The 21646-nt window shown below is 36.1% G+C and overlaps 1 protein-coding gene across 18 annotated transcripts in view; it reads left to right on the top strand.

Moving 5' to 3' along the window:
- DMD (dystrophin) overlaps positions 1 to 21646 on the top strand; it is a 2622506-nt gene that overhangs the window by 2273681 nt on the left and 327179 nt on the right. For all 18 annotated transcript variants that reach the window (XM_021079543.1, XM_021079551.1, XM_021079550.1 and 15 more), the window contains 1 exon segment: positions 21056 to 21202. In XM_021079543.1, the coding sequence (XP_020935202.1) occupies positions 21056 to 21202 (147 nt within the window).

Raw genomic sequence — 21646 nt, 5'->3', positions numbered from 1 at the left:
ACCATCGTTAGAGTCCCTGGCTTCCATCTTGTAATATGCACATTTGTCATACCTATGTAATTATGCATTTTACTTTTTTATCAGACTTTCAACTTGCATTTCTTACTATGAAAAATCAAAAACATCAATTCTATGAGCTTTTCCTTAAAGTTCTTACAATGAAATATTTCAATTAGACCTTTTTGGAGTTGTAATTAATATGTAAATATGATCAGGAACTATGATGAAACCACTATGCGATCCTAAAGTTATATAATTTTCAACATTCACATCCAAAAATTTTTTTAAAAATGGCAAATGCTTCTCTTCAGGCTACCTGTGACTTGGTTTATCCAAGAAACTTGTCAAAGAAATGCTATCTCAGAATTTGACATTGAGAAAACCAAGTACAAAACATGATAGGTAATGTGAAATGTTATGTAACATATTAGCTTTTTTCCTCTTAAACCCTGGTTCTAGTATTTATTATTTATTAATTTTTTCATATTTGTCATTTATATTCATCAACCTTAAATCCTTTCTGTAGATATAAGTTTTATAGAGAAAGTTTATAACCCTTTCTTATAGAGGCAGGGGATACAGAGACAGAACCATACAGAGACAGAACCATCACAAACAGAGAAGCTCTAAAAAAGACTCAAAATATGTAAGCTCTTCCCACTCTGAATAAAGGAATATCTCCACAATGAATAAAGTATACTGCCCATAGTAGAAAAAGGAAAGCTTACTGATATTTTGTTAATTGTTATTGACTACAAATTAATTGCTCTGTGGAGACTTTTGTTGTTTTTATATGAATGCTATGTGTATTATGTAAGCCTTGCATGACAAAGATAATACAGACAAAAAAAGATGTAATCCTTTATAAATCTGAGTTAAATATGGAACTAATGCCTGTCATATGGAGTAACCAGGCTTTTAGCTAGTGTTCAAAGCATGCAATTTCAAAGTTTAAAAGCATATTATTTTGCTTTTAACATCTGGGAATATATCTAGAAGGCATCTTATAGTAAACTCTTACTTATATGCTTAAAAAAGTATAGTATTTATTATTGAATATAATGGTCCTTGTTGGCCTTATTCAAACTTGGAAATGAAAGTAGGAATTAGTCGTCTTAAAATTCCTAACCAAATTATTTGTTCAATGTAAAATTAAGTGTAAGTTAATGTTGCCAGGAGAGTTTATTACTTAGTTCCCATGTTTTCACTCCCATTTCCTGATTTGTTTAGAAAGCTGAAAGCAAATTACTTAGGACAGCAATGTCAAATCACATTCCTTACCCAAGGCATCTGATTTTAGATAGTGCTGTGTGTGTTTTTAAAGCCCCTACCTCCATCTAGGCAAATAGAACCTTCGTTTACCATGCTATTCCCATCCTGCCTTTGATACTTCTGAAAAGGCAGTGCAGAGTAATTGTTTCAGACATCTGCTTAGCATACTTTGAAGTGCATATAAGTTCTTTTTCAGTTTCATTTGAACCCCAGCTGTCTTCACCAAAGTCTATAATCAATCTGAATTAAGTTGTCCTACTTCTCCTAATAAGTCTCTTATTAAGTTCTGCATCAGCCTCTTAGGGAGACTTAAAAGCTAATTCATGTAGAATTGCCATTTTCTACTAATTCATTTGTCAGCTCTCCAAATTCCAAAGAAAACAATTGCAAAGACTATTAATTTGGCTCTTCATAAACAACTTATGTAACTGTAGTATACATTTGAACCAAGAAAATGATTTAAAACAGTGGGTGGGAGGAAATAAGTTGATGACATTCAACACTGCTTTCTTTTTGACTGTTTTGAGATGCCTTCCACATTCGAAGCACAAAGCCATTTATTTAATAAGAGAAACATCCTTCTGCTTTTTACTTTCATAAATAAGATAATTACTGAGTGAACTTTGCTTAAAGATAGGAAAAGGCTTTAGAACAGTTAGAAAAGGAACATGTTCTTTTTATTATTGAACTTATTTTAATTTGGACTTCTTTGTATTCCTTTATGGACTGTGATAAAAGAAGGAGCTAGAATTGTCATTGTCATTGCATTAAATCAGAGCTGTACAGCTCTTCCGGTCATGGACTATTTAGGAGAACATGGCTAATCAAAATTTTCAGGTAATGAGTTCATCTGACTTTATTCTACTAAAGAAGTATTTAATTAGATAATAAAAATTCCTCCAAAGAATATCATCCTTCCTCCTATTTGAAAACAGCCATATCAAAAACTGATCCTTTAATATGCCAATCCTGTTTACTAAGGATTTATTCCAGAGGCTTTGTTCGTGACTGGTGGTAATTATAAACCCTATTCCTCAAGAGTATTGGATAATAACAGACTATTCAAAACAAAAACTTAAGTTATATAGTATCATTATTAATGGGTTTAAAAACGCAATCGTTCATTCATTCATGATATGGTTAAAATATATACCTAGGGGAATTCCCATCGTGGCTTAGTGGTTAACGAATCCAACTAGGAACCATGAGGTTGCGGGTTCGATCCCTGGCCTTACTCAGCGGGTTAAGGATCCAGTATTGCCGTGAGCCTTGGTGTAGGCTGCAGACGCGGCTCGGATCCCGCATTGCTGTGGCTCTGGTGTAGGCTGGTGGCTACAGCTCTGATTGGACCCCTATCCTGGGAACCTCCATATGCTTTAGGAGCAGCCCAAGAAATGGCAAAAAGACAAAAAAAAAAAAAAAAAACAAACCTATACCCAGAGAAATCTCATCTCATTACAGAGTGTGAATGTTTAATTTATTTCATGAATAAAATTGTACTGGGAATTATATTAATGGCATCTTAGTTTTCCTGAGAATACTATTATTTAGCACCAAGATGAAGGAGCAAGAATTTGTATTAGTTTGCATGTATGTGTGTGTATAACACATCAACTAGAAACAGTATTGAAATGTGAGTTATTTAAGTGAAATTCTCTGTTTCCTTAGAAAATGGAAGGACTAAGTACTTTTATTCTCCTTAGACATTTACTAAAGTTGTACCAAGTTTAAAGTTCCCAATTATGTTACTCTCCTATCAGAAGCATAACAAGGAATGATTTAAGAACAAATAGCCCAAGGAGTGGGCTCCTATTGTGTTCCCATCATGCTTGGCAATTACAATTTTTAAAATTACACAGCTAACATTGGCACCAATATCATGCCTTATGCAACCTGACATTAACTAAGTTAAGCAATGACATTGAATAATTGTTCTTAGTTAACCACTGTTCTGGGTATTATGGGAACAGATGCGTCTATGATACTAATGTAACTCTCTCATTTTAATGGGGCCTAAGAAAAGCAGGCTTTTTTCATAATAAGATATTTTCATACTAAAATAATATTTTTAGTTGTAGTGTACAATTACAGATTTTTTTCTTCTATCAACAGCAGTTCCCAAAAGCATTGCCTCTCAAACTTTTCTACTTCAGTGCTCTTAATGGCCAGGGAGATGAAGCTGGCTTTCTACTGCTTCTACCTGCTTACCTCCTTTCTCCATGAACCTGAAACTTCTGTGATGTTTCTCAGTCTTAAAATCTCTTTCAATTTTATGGTCTTATCCAAAATGTATTTGTCATGTTTTAATATAAAGATATATTGTTCTCTAAGATCTTAAGTAAAAATGAATCCTGCAGTATATTCACCTATGGGTATAAAATCATAATTTGAGAAGAATGATAGGAAAAACTGCCCAATTTGTGCTGTTTTTGTCTTTGTCCATCAACTTCTTTCTTTTATGTACACATACCCAAAGACTAGATCCTTGCCATGGCAGATTTATCATTTGCACTTCCATCTGACCATTGTGATCCAAAAGGTCCATGACCTGTAGATCTTTGTGATTTTGAACATATATTCTTGGAGACTTTTGTGCAGCAGTCACTTCACTAATGATTTAGCTGGTGTTACAGATTAGGTTCGCTGGAAGCAGACCCTGAGAACAGGGGTCTGGTGCACAGGATTTATGGATGGTCTGCTTTCAGGAGAAACCAGTGCGAGAGTTAGGGAAGCATAACAAGGGAGAAGAAAGAGCCAAGCAAATATGCCATCTCAGGCAAAAATTGAGCTTTGTGTCTTGATTCAGATGGAGAAAGTTCTGGAGTATGAACGACACAACAGAGTTGTGCTTTTCTACCCCAGCCAGTCATGGCTGTAGCCAGCAGTATGCTAGTAAATATTTATCAGCTAGCTCTGAGGTGTAGTGAACACTGATTTGTAGTGTTTTCCAATTGTGGTGTAAGTACTCCCACCATGGATGATTCAAGCTGCCAATATGATCTCAATGAATGCAGAGCTGGGAAGAGACACACACAGTTGACTTGGGCGCTTCTCCAAGACTCTACTGGCTGTGGCCCACCACTAAGGACACGAGTTGCTATGCAAGCCAGGGACTTCCCATCAGCAGAGATCACCTTTCTGAAGAAGAGAGGCAGCTGTGAGACATTAGTAGCCAACAATCACAGCAGCTGGGGTGGGGGTGGATGCCCAGGCCAGGAAAAGTGTCCCCTACAGCTAGTATGTGAACCAAGTAATCCATTCAGCCTCTACATCTCAATATGGCCCTTTCAGTGCTGTTTTGTGCTTTCACATGCAGTAATTCTTTATAAGTGCTGAACATTTTGTTTCTTTATGGAAAATCCACCTTCCCCCTGACCAACCTACCTCCTAGGTACTTAATTGAATTGGTAATGGAAGAGAAGGATTCAAGAAAATGTCTAAGAAAGTGGGGGTGAATATTCCTAAAGAAAATGACTTTAGAAGCAACTTTGGCTTTAGAGTTATATAATCTCTAAGTGTCTGAATTAATCAGATAATTGTGAATTTGGGGATGCTAGGTATTCAGAGTCTTTGAGAGTGTCAAGAATTTTCTCAAGCAGTGACTCTCACCTTAGTGCGCATCAGAAGTCACCTAGAGGACTCGTGGAAACCCAGTGATGAATCCTTTCCCCAGAGTTTTTGATTCAGGAGGCCTGGAGTCGGGCTAAAAATCTGCATTTCTAACCAGTTTCCCAGGTGATGGCGATGCTGCTGGTCCAGGGACACTTTGGGAACCATATTTCCATACTAAAGCTACCATATACATATATAAATACATATTATACATAGGCATATAATACATTCATTTATAATTAGTAATTCTTCAATTATAAATAATAATTACATCATTTGTTGTTTTTCTTATATTTAATGACATCCAGAGCATTTAATTTAATATTGAATGCAGCAGATGGCCTCCTGTGAGAGTGATTGATCGTTTAGATAGGGAGCAGAATTTCACTCTGAAACCTTGAAATGAATAATGGCCTACTCTTTCTTTTTTTTTTTTTTTTTTTGTCTTTTTGCTATTTCTTTGAGCCGCTCTCACAGCATATGGAGGTTCCCAGGCTAGGGGTCAAATCGGAGCTGTAGCCACCGGCCTACACCAGAGCCACAGCAACGCGGTATCCGAGCCAAGTCTGCAACCTACACCACAGCTCACGGCAACGCTGGATCTTTAACCCACTGAGCAAGGGCAGGGATTGAACCCGCAACCTCATGGTTCCTAGTCGGATTTGTTAACCACTGCGCCACGACAGGAACTCCCCGACTCTTTCTGAATCTCTCTTGTGAAAGACATTCAGAGTTACTTATTCCAGTTTTCTTCTTGGTATTTTAATAACACTCTTATGATTTTTGAGTTGCTTCACATGACTTAGAACTTAACTTGCCTCCCCACTATTCATACTTTAAAATTGAAATATTTCAGCACATAATACTCATTTGTTTAAATATTATCACATTTACCAATAACAACCATTAAATTTTAAAATTCTCCTTGTAATTTTCTGCCAAACATATCAATTATAAGCACATACTTTGCAGAGTTTCTAAAATCAAGGATATTCAGAAGAGTTGAGACTATTTAACTTTTTAAAATTAAAACCTTCTTGCTAGGTGTGAATAGCTGATAGCTTATTCGGGAATTCCTACATTTTATAATTTATCTTGTCAATCCACCAAGGCTTTGTGTTCAGGGTAAGAGGGTATATGTTTATGTGTACATACAGAGGTGGATTGGGGGTGAAACTGGGAGAATGACTGGGACAAACGAGGAAATAGTCTTTAACTACAGTAATTGGAGAAGGGGGACTTTTCCCCCAGAAGTGGTGCAATATCATTCTATTAAATGCCTGTGAAAAAGTTTATAATTGTGGTATATGGTCAGTGCTATATATAATGAAAATTGTGGCCAAAATATAGCAGAAACAAATGTCTTAAAATATGCTTTACTATTAAAACAATATTCAAATCAAACTCTCCCCCTTATTCTGGAATCTTAGAGTATAGTATGGATATAAAGGAAATTGTACATTAAAAGTCATTTGATTAATGTTTGAAGTAAAATTGAAATAGCTATTTAAAAACCCACTCAATTCAAGTATACATTAAATAATTGAGTTAACTAAATTAGGCTCAGTAAGGGCACATTGATTTTCAATGTTTTTGAAAATTGGCCCACATATCATTGTTATGTTTTTGTTTATAAACTTCAATATTTATTAAGTTTGCACAGTGTGTTCAGCCCTGAAATGTCAAACTCTCTTAACTAGAATGAGGCTGGAGAACCTAACACTAAGATAGATTTCTTCTCCCTTTCAAAGAATCGATTTTTATGGTGAATTTTTTTCTTCATGTGGTTAAGAGCCTGCTGGTCCTATTTCAAAACATACCTATTTTGAGAATTCTTGTTCCCTGGGATTCCATATTATTATAAACTCAGTGGGCTCATTTGGAGTATTTCTCTATCAAATACTCCAATTCTATCATCATGATATTAACATGGCACTAAGCATGTTAGCAAAGAGAATAAAGTCAATTTGTCAGCAATATATGCGAAAGTATAGTAATTAAATGGAAACTAGAGTAAATGAGGGGTAAGCAATGTATTGTTTTCTGGATATATATTATTACTTGTTTTTTGGAACCAGTGACAAACCACCACTGAGTTTCATTTTGTTTACTTATTTTCTTACTCTTAAAACCTTTTAACCCAATTTGGAATCTTTATAGTTACTGATATAAACTTAAATCCTATTAGGTCTCATTAAATAATACCCATTGAATTGCCATGCAGTTTAAGGCCCTTGTCTGTCCTGAGGACAAGCAGGCCGCATAAAACAACATTTCACCCCCTTCTCCCAACTACTTGTCAGTTGCCTATTGGCTTCCAATATTTCTAGTGGGGCAAGGCTAAAGCCAAAGAATGGCTCATTGTTGCAACTTACACAATGCCATACTACAAGGGTTATCCAGTATAATGGTGATTTTTGTACCTCCAATAAAGCATAAGGTTAAAAGAAATATAAGCTAAACAAATCAGCATAAATTCTATTGATCCTTTGACTTACATAGTGAATAAAATATTACCTTTGGAACGATCCTGACATTTTGTTATAAAGGTTAAAGGAAGACTTTTAAGGTTGTCTCAGTGTTAGAATTGCCTGGGGGTTGGGGCGGAGTATCCTGTGAAAAATGGGTCTGAATGAAATCTGACCCACTTTGATTTTTAAAAAATCTTGAATTCTTAGTGAAAAGATTAATTTTTTAAGATTTTAAACCGTTTTCTCAACTGAAATAGCATTTTTCTTTAGCTAATCAATACAACATCATTCCCACAGATTTTTGACGATACTAAATCACACTCCTTTTTTGAAAAAGAAAAAAGAAATCTATTACTGTTAAAATATATCTTTGTTGGTTGAATCCTAATCACTTTTTAAAAAAGGGTAGATTTGGCCAGTGACTGACTTTTTTTAAAATAACATTTGAGTCCATGGATTAGATGGCTTGACACATTGTAGTAATTTATTCATCATTCGCATGTACTTAAGTGGACATTATCATGATAGCAGTTGTCATAACACTCCATAATATAATATGAATTTAGATCTTACCTGAAGATTGATCAGAAAAATCAGAGGAATATCTTGAAAGTAAAATTCTCAAAGTATGGTGAAAAAATGAGAAACTAAGTAAATTCTTGACTCCACTTAATAAGCTAGATCTTTCACGCAAACACGCATGTGCCTGCACACACATGTATGGAAGTAAAAATAATAACCATTAATATATCTGGAGGCAAAACATTGTTTGGAAATAAATACATCAGACTTTCTTTTCAGCCTGGGAATATGATGAAGTGAAGATGAACAGTTATTTGAAAAATTTACCAGTCTAATTTTTAAGCATGCTGTTGCATAGATTTTAATGAAGAAAATCATTTTTTCATCCATTTTGTTTGACTTCAAGGAGTGGAACTTCTTGTTCTTTTGTCGTTCCATTTGTAAGAAAGAAAGACCTTTTGGAAAGACTAAAAATATTTATTAAATTCAGGAGCTACAATAATCTGAAAGTAAACGTAAAAAATTATATAGAAGGGCATTTTACTATCCTTTTCAGCCTTTTTCCATTTAATTATTTTTATCTAGGCTCTTTGAAAATTTATATTCATCTCTGATTCATTTCTGCTTTAATATTTCTAAGTTGATAACAATTATTGAATGGAAAATCAAATCAGCAAAAAGTCATTTTGGTTCAATAGTGAGTGCCTTCCCCTTAGAACTAAAATTAAATAAATGTGCCCAGTATAGAGCAAACTAGTTATAGATACCACACAGGTATTTTACAACCCTAGATTCCTCTGTTAATTATTATTCATACATGCAGAGGTAGCCTAATTTGTTTTAATGGAGAAAAAGAATCTCTTGGGAAGTGCAATATACAATATCACATGTTGTTCTCCATCTTATGGGTCAAAAATGTTGCATTTTTTAGCTATAGATCCATTTTGGCTTGGAATTTGTTTATTTACAAACCTTTATAATAAGAGTCAGCATTTAGGAGTTCCCGTCATGGCGCAGCAGTTAATGAATCTGACTAGCATCCATGAGGATGCGTGTTCGATCCCTGGCCTTGCTCAGTGGGTTAAGGATTCAGCATTGCTGTGAGCTGTGGTGTAGGACACAGATGTGGCTCAGATCTGGTGTTGCTGTGGCTGTGGTGTAGGCCGGCAGCTACAGCTCCAATTGGACCCCTACCCTGGGAACCTCCATATGCCTCGGGTGCAGCCCTAAAAAGTCAAAAAAAAAAAAGGGTCAGCATTTAAATGAAATTATATTCATTAGAGTTAAGCTGTGGGATCATAGGAACTTGGTCTATTTTGTAAACTGCTTTATGCCTAGTGCCTGGAACATTCTATGGCATATAATGGGTTCTCAATAATATTTTTTTGGAATGAGCGAATTAGTAAATATCCACAAAACCACAGGGCAAAATACTTTCTTCCTTTAAATTATTTTACAGATAATCTGCTCCTATTTGTCACAGTCCTATTTCTAGCCACTGTTACCTCCTCTCTGAAAATGCAAACATTCCTTGTCAATTCTTTCTCCATTCTGAAATGGCCACTAGCTTACACTGCTTGAAATTTTCCAGTTGTATATGCCACACCCAGATGAATGTATCTTTTCTGATGTCCTCCTCCATGGATGAATTCTGTCATTTCATCTATTCAGGGAGCCTCTCCTGATCTACCTTAACATCCTTCTTTGCACATTTCAAACCCCATGGCACAACTTTTCATAACATGATTACACTGTTTTCTAATAACTCACAAAATTGTCTCTCTCTGCTAATGACTGTGAATCCTCTGAGAGTTCTGTTTCCCAGTGCATAGTAGATGTATACACAGTGCACGGTGGATATAAAGTAAGTGTTTTCAGGTGAGTAGTAATTAAGTCCAGCCAAAGGCTTGTTGAGAATATGCCATTACCCTTTGCACAAGCCTTCATTACTGCCCTGCAAAGTCCAGCTCATTCAAACCCACCACAATCTTGATCCAAGAAAAGGCCCATGATTTTCCTTTTGCAACTGCACTATAATACATGCTTCAGCTTATTAAAGACCCTTTGCACCTCCCCAAATACATAAGCTTTCCTACCTCATAGCTTTGTTCAAGCTCTGAACAAATACCTTTCCTCCTCCCACCACACTTCTTTTTCCTTTATCAGTTTCATGTAACTACATCCCAATGTCTAGTTCAAGAAGACCTCACAAAGTTACATGATAGAGGAGTGAGGAAAGACAGGTTTACCCTGAGGTAATATTAGAAGTTGGCTCCAAAGACTCAGCTACCCAAGAAAGTAGTTTAGTTCTTAGTTTGTGGTTTTCTCTTGGATAAATGTATGACCCTCTGCTTTGCTGAGTCTCCCGGAGTTAGACTGAGTAGGACTCATGTCCCCATGTCATTGGACACGGTGCTTAACTGGCTGCAGATGGAGTAAAAGAAGGAGAAATAGACCCAACTTCTCATTCATCTTTACAACAGCCCTGATGTGTCCCATGTTATGCTTCCCTTTTTATACAAGAGGAAATTCATGGAAAATACTCGTAAATGAACATTTTCACTAGTGGGAAACACCAAATGTGAGAGAAAGAGTAGAGAGACAGAGACAAAGTAAGTGGAGAGAGAGAGAAACAGACATCACCATACTCTCAAACCCAGCATCTAGCATCTCAGTCCACGCAAGTGCCTCTTTGGGAGAAGTAGAGAAAAGTACCTCTTTTGTTGAAGAGACCGCGAGCCCTGTGCAAAAGCTCACCCATTTGGTAGTGTAGCTCAGGCTGGATTTCAGCCTCCTTATCCCCTTTACAACTCCACATGGGAATGGTGGTGTGCAGCTTTCTCATCTTTTCCTGTATAAGTATTTTTAAAGCTTTTGTTCAGTCTTGCCAAAGAGCCCTGCAGAAAGTTTATACCAAGTGTATCGCTACCCAAAGAACATATTGTCCTTAAATAGATGACCCCCCCCACTACCCAGTTCTTTTTGTTTTTTATGAAAACCCACTGGTTAGTACCAAAAAACTTGAATGTTCTATTTCTTCCTCAGAGCATTAAAGATACCTCAGAAATTAGCATATATTTCAGCATAAGATAAATCAAACAGTGGATCCAAAGGATTCAGATAGGAAACCTGAAGGAAATAAACAAGTTTCTCTTACTTAGGAACTTGGCATCAGATTTCTGTTGGAAATTGTGTTTAAGAAGTGGTATGAGAATAGCTGTTGATCTGAAGTAGTAGTGCCTAATTCTCTTGACTGTTTATTCTTTAGTAAGAATCTATTAAGGGATTATCATTTACTAGGTACAGGCATACCCTGGTGAAAAAAAATAACATAGAATTGAGTTAATGAAGGTCAGGGTCTGGTGAAGGGACAATGAATTAATAAGTAGGCGAATAAATATGCCCTTACAAATTGCTCTCAGTGCTAAGAAGGAAAATAGGGTTCTGAGAGTGAGAAAAACAGGGGGAGTTGCCCTTAGGTTAGGCAAACAGGGATGAGCTGTCTGTCAAGGTCAAGGTAACTGAGATCTGAGGGAGATGAATGGAAGCTGGCTAGGCAAAGAATGCAAATGGGAAACTCCAGGCTGAGGGAACAGTATGCACTGAGGGTGTATAAGTCAAGGAGAAACTTGGTGAGTTCTAGCATTGCAGAATCTTCTTGTTACAAGTGTCACATTCTCAGCCCCATCCCTGGACCTCTTCAATCAAAAACACTGGAGTATGACCTAGCAATCTCTGTGTCACCAAGCCCTCCACGTGATTATGCCTCATGCTTCTCTTTGAGAATCATTGCCTTAGACGAATATGTTTTTTTTTATTTTTATTATTGATTTACAGTGTATTGTCAATTTCTGTTGTGCAGCAAAGTGATCCACATATAGATATATAGATAGATAGATAGATACACACACACACACACACATATATATATATATATATATATATATACACATTATTTTTCTCACATTATCCTCCATCATGTTCCATCATAAGTGATTAGCTATATAGTCCCCTGTGGTATACAGCAGGATCTCATTGCCCTTCCACTCAAAATGCAAGAGTTTTCATCTCTTAACACCAGACTCCCAGTCCATCTCACTCTCTCCCCCTGAAAAACACAAGTCTGTCCTAGGTGTCCATGATCTTTTCTGTTTTGTTGATAGATAACTTGTGCCATATTTTAGACTCTATGTGTTTTGAGCCAGTAAGGGAAAGAGGATGGCAAGATGGGGCAGCAGTAGTGGCAGATATGGGCCCAGACCAGGACCGTTTTAGACTGGCAGTAATGTTTGCAAATTCACAAACAACTCTTAAATGGAAAGCTTAATCTATCTAAAATCACTCCTGAATTTGAATATCAATGTCCTCATGGTTGATGTTTTTAATCATGTGTGGATTATTACTTGTTTTTAAATAAGTAAACAGATTTCATTAACTGCCATTTTGCTTGATGTTTTGTCACATATAATTAAACTTTCACAGAAAGAAAATATTGGCATTTCTTGTTTTTTTAACAGCCTCAGAACATGGTTTGCTTAAATGATTTATTTATACTCATTAGAGACCTTTTTATTTTAATTGTGCATATTTTGCATTTAGCCTCTGTAAAACACTCATGAGCTACCTTTTTTTATTTGTTTTAATTGTGTCATTAGAAAGCTATGGAAAGCTTGAAATTCTTTTGTTTTTGTTTGGTTTGTTTGCTTCATCTTTCTATTAAAAAGAAATAATTAGCATCCAGAGTTAGGATTATAGAAACTAGTTTCCAAGGAAATTAAAATAACTCAGATGTGTACAACTTATTCTCTTAAGTGAAAAATCTTTCCTTTGTAATCAGTTCTGTCCTAGCCCTTATTTCTAGTTTATATTTGTGAGGGAAAATGAACGTGCATTAAAAAAAAAAAAGACAGACACTGTTAGGGTGGTTAACCTGCAATCCACCTTTAAGAGCACTGGAGTTATAAGCTTCGTATTGAAGCTATGTCCTTAAAGATGAAGAATTTTGAGGGCAAGTGAGAAAATGTTTTTTTAAAAAGGAATTTATGCTTTCGTATTTGGGTGCACACTCTTTCTCAATAACGTGAAAAGAAACTAGAGATCTTGTTTGATTTAAAAAAAACACGAAAATTGCTTATGGAAAAAAAATGAAGCAGTTAATTGCTATTCTTTTACTGCCACAAATTTGGAAGTGTGGTGACTCTGAGGGAAAACCAAAGTTAAAATATAATTGGTGATAATTGCTTGCGAAATAAAAGCACCAGATTTTTTCATGCCCAAAAATTTCACACTGTTTTCCTAAAATCTGGTTGTGTTTTTCTTAAAAAATATTTTAACCTACCCCAAGTCATCCTGATTATGCTACATCTAGGTCATTAGTTCTGTTGGTTTCATTATTTATGTCCTTATTCTGTTTGTTCATCCAAAGTGATCATGCCCAAATAGGAGCACATGCAAGAATTGACCTGAAAACAAAATGCAGGGAAGACATGAAAAAAAAAAAAGCATAATATTTTGCCCTCAGGCTGCCACAATAAAACTGATGCTGGAATGCAATGCAGTTGCATCTCTATTTTAAAAAAGAACAAGTTTCAATGGCATAATTTATTGTCAAGAATGTCTCTACCAGAGGTAAAGGTAATACTATCAGCAGTGGGAGATACTCATTTAGTCAGCACACTAGCCCCTGTGTCTTAGCTCCACACAATCCCTCAGTATTTGGCAGAAATCAGGGGCTCAATCATATGGAAAGGGTGTTATGTCTCAGTTTTGCTGGAAATCTAGAGGACGGCCTCATAATGTTAAGCTTCAATTCACATAAGAATTCACATAAGAAGTCTCTTGCCAAAAAAAAAAAAAAAAAAAAAAAAAAAAAAAGTAACTGACCCCAAGTCCAAGGATAAAAGGAGATTGGGGAACTGGATGAAGTTAGTCTATGCCATGGATGTGGTTGGCACCCCAGCTTAGGCTGGTGCACTCATCGCACAGCAACTCTGAGTTGCACCCTTTTCCAGCAGATCTTCTTCAGCCAAAAGGAAGGCTCCTTGCCTGAGAGTCATACCACCTCTTCTCCTCTACAACTACCAGGCGGCAGCTGGCAGCCAATCAATAACTAGTGCACATTGAAGTAGAAAAGGAAGACCTCTTTGTCTCACAGTGGGACCTTTCATGGTAGAATTTGTGTGCCAGAGCTCCCCTTGGGAGCAGATTGAGACTCTTTTCCATATGAGACCACATCCTTACTTAGCTTCCTTGACCTCATCTCCTTCTTATCTCACTCCCCTTACAAGCTCTCAGACTCTGCTTCCTGAAGGCAGTAGGTATCTGAGACAAAAGCTGAACCTACATCTTGGCACCAGGTGGAAAGCCAACCAGAGTAAAGTGTCAAGAATTGCAGATAACCATTCCAAAGGCAGTAGTTTGTATCTATTAACACCAAATTCCCAATCTATCCCACTCCCTCTCCCTCCCCCTTGGCAACCACAAGTCTGTTCTCCATGCCCATGATTTCTTTTCTGTGGAAAGGTTCATTTCTACCGTATATTAGATTTCAGATATAAGAGATATCATATCTTTCTGACTTACTTCACTTAGTATGAGCGTCTCTAGTTCCATCCATGTTGCTGCAAATGGCATTATTTTGTTCTTTTTTATGGATAAGCAATGAGATCCTGCTGTATAGCCCTGGGAACTATGTCTAGTCACTTATGATGGAGCATGATAATGTGAGAAAAAATAATGTATTCATGTATGTGTAACTGGGTCACCTTGCTGTACAGTAGAAAATTGACAGAACACTGTAAACCAGCTATAATGGAAAAAATAAAAATCATTATTAAAAAAATAAAAATATCTTCTAACAGCCTACAATGGAACAGAATACAAGACAGAATAGATATATATGTATAACTGACTTTGCCATACCTCTGAAACTAACACAATATTTTACGCTAACTAAACTTCAATTTAAAAATGGTTAAAATAAAAAAAAATTGCAAATAACAATGGAAGCCTTACGTATATCTCATCTTGTGTTTCTTTGTTATTGGTCCAACCACATTTGAGTATCTCATTCCCTCCAGGTGTTTTAGAGGCTCCAGTAAGCCTCCGAGGTTCTAGGAAAAGCAGGATATGGTCCTTGACTCTCTTTGGTTCTAGCGGTGGCCATCACCCCCATCAGAATGATATATTTCTGAAATGCAGAAGCTGCCGGATATAGCTGGCCTGACCTCCCCCCAGTTCCTAGGTAACTGGGTTCTATAAGACCTTCCCTGAGGTACATCCAGAAGCCTCAGTGCCAACACTAAGACCTGGATTTGCAGGATGTGTTTTTCATTTCCTACTAACCCAGCATTAAGAGTCCTCAGGCTTTTCCTAACACTTACTCTTTTAGGCTACTTTCTAAGGGTTTTGATTCACAAACATTTTTGTTCAGTAAGGTTTTATTGTAGAGATAAATGCAGTTATCCCCTACTTCATTTCTTAAATAGTATTTGTAGTGTAAATTTCCCTGCCCAGTGTATATAGCCCTAGAATGACATTTCATTATCAGATCATACTAATTTGGAATTCCTGGTAAGTGAGATAGGACCTCTATGGATTAGCAGGTTAAGATTTCAGGAATGGTGTTTAGTGTTGATTAGAAGGAAAGTTTTTCAGATTCTCAGGAACACCATTAATATATAAACTATGTATAATATATATAACAACTGTGATATATATACATCACATCACACAAGTTATAAAGAAATTCATAAATGGCAGAGCTCATTTGACTATCCTAGAGTCTCTTCTCTTTTTTGCTTGCTTGTGCAGCTGATGTTGCTGTAGACTTTATGGATGGTCCTGGACCTCCACCATGGAACCCCTCTACCTTCTATCCATCTGCAAGCCTCATATTTCATTACTTCCCTCCTAATCCAGATTAGTTGTGTTTTTCAGTCATTTTCTGGCTAATGGATAAATTCTCTTGTCCCTAAGCATTTGTGCCACGACCATCTGACAAAACCCCAAACCTAGATCAACTGTTTTCTCCACACTTGCATGGAATACTGTTGGAGAAAGAAAACATTGGGCAAATTGATTCTGCTAAAAAAAAAACCTGTGATCTTGGGCCTCAAATGAGACGTCAACACTGTCTGGAAACTTCACTAAGTTTCTTTGGTCAACTCCCCCTTACGGTCTCTATCACGACTAATTCAAATGTTCCCACTTATTTCATGTTTTCAACTAATAAATATTCATTGCACCCTGATTCTCTGCCAGGTGTGTTGTTTCCTTCATGGAAGAAACGGAGGCCCCCAAAGTGAAAATGCCTCAGCTTACCTTTTCCAGTGCTCCACAATGACCTTCTATGCCTTTCAGAATAGTCCCTTAACTATCAAGTCAAAATTACTCCCTCAGAAGTAATGTTCCTTTGTTAATAGACAATTCCTTTCTTGTATTGTTAAGTGGTTGATGACTGAATTTCCAAATCTATATATGAACAAATTTTTAACTACATAAAAATAAGCAAAGATCTGACAAGCAATTTGATGTCATAAAAAGAAAAACTTGACTTATACATCATTCTAAATCGGTACTCTTATATCTATAATCAGACAACATTTAATGAAGTGAAAATTCTGCCTGCATGAAACTAGTCATAATAAAATTAGACTTGGTTTGCTCTTTCATGGTGAACATATTCCAGATGTTTAAGTGATTCAAAGAAAACCCAGAGTATAATGGCTCCCTTGAATGTTTTCTCACTTACTACTTCCCAAATAGAATAAAATCTAATGAAATTCTGGTAGCACTTAAATTGCACATCATATTGTTCAGAGTGAATTGTGCTTTTTGACTTTTTATGTTTAGTGTTTAATAATTTAACATAAATGTATATGTGCAATATTAAAAGTGCTAATATTTGAAATATAGTCAAGCCCAGTGTTTCATCCTTTTAAACGACATGGTATCTGCAGTCACTCTTTACATGGTATGTCCTATGATTCAATGTTTAGGGGGTCATGCTTCTTTAGGGGGTCAACGCTTCTAGGCATTGACAACTTTAGAAGTGAGCCATCCTCAGGTGGTATGGAGCAGCTACCAGAACCTATGTCAAATGTCAAAGTGAAGACTGACATAGACACTCTCCTGCCTCCTTTTTCTCTTCACTTTTTCTACCATCAACCATTGCTTTCCTCCATCCTCACATGCCTAGTACCCTCATGATGATTTCAAGCAGGCTAAAGTTCTTCATTCTGCTCACGCCCATCACAGTTCTCTCCCCAAAGTGAACCAATGCACCTAATTATCTCTTTACCAACTGACCCCCAACCCTTCAAAGCTTCTGTTTATCTTAACAGAAACTTAGGCATTCAGATTAAATGAAACATATGGCTTTTCCCCCCTTAATTAATAGCAATAATAGCAGCAGTAGCAGTGGTAGCAAAATAGTATTAGTCAAAATTTATAATAGATGTTCCCTCTTCCAACTCATTTAGGACCTAGAGTTCATCCATTAATTGAAAAAGTCAGTTAAATTAGGGAATCATAGAAAGTATGTCAAACATTTTATTCTGTATTAAAATAGTCACTAATATTTTTTATATTGTGTGAAGTTTTTTCTTTGAGTGTAGACTCACTCATTAGCGTTCTCTATAAATCATACGGATAATAGATTTTCAGGTCAAATCTCTTTATTTGTTTTATTGTTATTTCCCCAAAGCAATTTTTTTCTACTGTACAGCATGGTGACCCAGTTACACATACATGTATACATACTTTTTTCTCCCATTATCATGATCTGTCATAAGTAACTAGATACAGTTCTCAGTGCTACACAGCAGGATCTCATTGCTGATCCATTCCAAAGGCAATAGTTTGTATCTATTAACCCCAAGCTCCCAATCTATCCCACTCCCTCCCCCTCCCCCCAGGCAACCACAAGTTGCCAAGTCCGTGATTTTCTTTTCTGTGGAAAGGTTCATTTATGCTGTATATTAGATACCAGATATAAGTGATATCATATGTATTTGTCAAATCTCTTTAATGCAGACAGAGTCCATTGGGAAACATAAGAAGCACTCAGAATACAGAATCCTTTTAAAATTTTCAGATTGTTTTCCTAATCTTTTACAGTTGTCTCGTCAACACCCAATTCAACAATGCTTCTTTTTCTTTCTTTCTTATTGAAGAATAGTTGATTTACAATGTTGTGTTAGTTTCAGGTGTACAGCATACTGAATCAGTTATACATATGTATGTGTGTATATATATTATATGTACATATATATTCTTTTTCAGATTCTTTTTCCTTATAGGTTATTACAAAATATTCATCTTTCCCTTTTAAGCAACTTTCCAAAATATTTAACATTCTTTTTATAGAAAGAATAACTTATTTTCTTTTTAGACTTATATTTCTTTAGCTTAGGAAATCTTTAATTAAATTATATAATTGCAATACTATTTGGCAAAAGCGTGTTTGAGAAAATACACACACACTAATGACTGCTGGAGGCCATGCATACTGACAGATGCATCTATCATTTCATTTAATGGTTGTTAGAGGCCTCAGTCCATGTGTTCCCCAAACAAAGGAAGCTCTAGCTAATCTGATGAGTCTTCAGTGGAGATCAGTTAAGGAACTTATACTATAATTGGTAGATATAAGAAAGCAAAAAAAGAAGTCACGAGATGCTGTGACAGAGTGTGTGTGTGTGTGTGTGTGTGTGTGTGTGATGTGTGACAGAGACAGAGGAAGAGTGAGAAGGAAAGGAGAGTGAGTGTTGTGATTAATTATGAAAACTGGAATTTATTATTTAATCTCCATCATCCTCCAAAACACTGATGCGGGATTAAAATCTGTGTCCAGGACTTCATGGGAGAGTGGAAATCAAAATGCTCTAATAAGAGACACCTGAATATTATGTAATCCAGGGGAGCTGAAATCTAGGTATGACTTAACTGAGATGGATACTGAACTTAATGTCTGAGTGCTGCACTTGCAAAGGCAATAATTAGAGTACAAGGTTAATCTGCAGTATTGTGAGATTCTTCCTGTATATTCTACCATCTCTGCAATGGTTCCCCATTATAGTTCCTATTCGTGTGATACTTACTTGTGGTTACTGGAAACACGTGTTATTATCCAGAAGAGAATAGTTCCATTTTGTAATCATTGTCATTGTCCAGCTTTCCCCATTGACATTTAAGAAATCTGTTTTCAGAGTTCCTGTTGTGGCTCAGCGAGTAACAAACCCAACTGGTATCCGTGAGGATGCTGGTTTGATCCCTGGCCTCGTTCACTGGGTTAAGGATCTGGTGTTGCCGTGAGCTATAAGCTATGGTGTAGGTTGCAGACGTGGCTCAGATCCTACATGGCTGTGGCGTAGGCTGACATCTATAGCTCTAATTCAACCCCTAGCCTGAGAACTTCCATATGCCACAGGTGTGGCCCTGTAAAATAAAAACAAAATAAATCTCTTTTCTAACCTTTCTATCATGCAAAACAAAGTGATTATGGATCATTTCCTTTAATGATATGGACTCATGTTTATGGAGTTCAACTACCTCTCTCCATGAGCACTTATGATTCTTTTAATCCATATATTTACTTAAAGGCAATGGAATGATAATATTTACTACCAATTCCTATAAAAACTTTCTTAGTTTCAGAATGATTGCTATGACATTCCACTGACGTAAAATCAAATAAAGATGAGAAACTCAGGATTTTTTGCATGTGTGTGGTTAGTCAGAAGAGTTTCTTCTATTTTTCTGTTTTTCTTTGTTTTTATTTTTGAGATATAATTCACATAGCATAAAATTCATCATTTTAAAGTGTATAATTAATTCAGTCATGTATAGTATATTCACACAGTATGCCACCATAACCACTATCTAATTCCAGAACATTTTCATCACTTGCAGAAGGAGCCCTGTGATTCTTTAATATTTTCAATGACCACTTTTTTAAAAACTCTGAGTTCAGCAGAGTGATTGTCACAGTATCCTGTATTATTTAAGAGTCTTACACTCCATATAATACCACATTTAAGCATTGAGATACCAGTTTAGTTTGAGAGAATAATGCCATTCTTATTTAGAATGCACATACTGGTTCCTTCCATTTGGACTCAGAAGGAATTGTAGGGTTATAGATGAAGTCAGTGTAAACAGTGGTTCTATCAATGTCGTGAGCCAGAAAATAAGTGATTATTACACTGGCCCAGATTAAGCAAGTCACAAAGGCATGTACATGGTGCTGTCCTTGTCACAGACATTACATTACACAAACTGTTCTCCGAAGTGAGGGAATTTGTCCCTTAGAAATTGCTCATTGGAACACTTGGACATCATGTATCATGTTAAAGATCTATAAATGTCATCTCAATAGGGTAGATATGATGCATGGTAATATCCTCCCCATATCTGCATAGTGCTCAACAGATTGTCATGATGCATTGTATCACAGAGTTCCGCTCTAGTGCTTTCAGAAAAGTTGAGAAGCCCCATGGGAGCATTCTTCAGTCATTGCTACAAGGACTAAAATACCAGGAGAGCAGGAAGTCATTCTTAGGACTTGACAAAATACCCTGATCTCTGAATTTATTTATTATGTAGTTACTACAAAGTATGAATGTAATATTTTATGATTGAGTGCATTTTTATTGTTAAAAAATATGTCCATTTTTGTTTGTGAGATGAGTAGAATCTAGAATCTAGCAACACTGTATTTTTCCTGTTTCATTGCCAATCCAGAATTTGTTTATATAATTTATTCATATAATTGTTAAGAATATGTACGCTGAAGGCAGACAAACCTGAGTGTGTATCCCAGATTCCTCAGTTTTGACCCATGGGACCTTGGGCAAGGTTTAACCTCTGCAATTTTGTTTTCTGTTGTACAAAATAAGAATTCTCCACCTACCAACTTCGTAGGGTTACTGTGTAGGACTAAAATAGGATTATGTATGGACAAAGCTTATCACAGGATTAGGTATCTAAGAAGTGTTCAATAAATATAAGTTATCCACCCATTAACAAATGCTCCTTGTTACAGTATCACTGTAATAGAGCAAATGTTGCTGACACCCTGAACAAAATAAGATAACTTAGAGTTTTCATGATTCTGGGTTTTTTTTTTTACTTTCAGTGTTCTCATCTTCCAATTCGCCCTTGACTATTTCCCACAGGCACTTAGAGGAGAAATGGCACCTCTCAAAGAGAATGTAAGCCACGTCAATGACCTTGCTCGCCAACTCACCACATTGGGCATTCAGCTGTCCCCATATAACCTCAGCACTCTGGAAGACCTGAACACCAGATGGAAGCTTCTGCAGGTAGGCACAATTTAAGCATTTCAATTCCTTCTGCCAGTTAGAGAATATGCAGATAAGACTTATTTGTAGGGAAGAGTAAAAGTAATTTCTCATGTGATACTCATGATAATATTTTGTGAGTGTAGGATATTTTGTATTATTTTATAGTCATCTATATTTGTGTTTTCAAGCCTATTAATGTTAACTTTTTAAATGACTTAAAGTTAGACTTTACTATATCTTGGAATAAACCTAGAAAACAATGCTAAATCATGACGGAAGAACTAAATTACTGGCATAGAATTACTTTGTACTATTATTACTTGGATTCCTAAAACGTCTTTGAGGATACTAATTTAAACAAAAGGCACATTCTAAATCTTTTAAAGAAAGAATACCCATACATGGAAGTTTTTCATAGGCTTCTACAATAAACCCATACATGGAAGTTTTTCATAGGTTTCT

This window comes from Sus scrofa, chromosome X (genome assembly GCF_000003025.6).
Source record: "Sus scrofa isolate TJ Tabasco breed Duroc chromosome X, Sscrofa11.1, whole genome shotgun sequence".
In the NCBI taxonomy this organism is placed as follows: domain Eukaryota; kingdom Metazoa; phylum Chordata; class Mammalia; order Artiodactyla; family Suidae; genus Sus; species Sus scrofa.
This window is presented reverse-complemented; position numbering and strand designations above follow the sequence as displayed.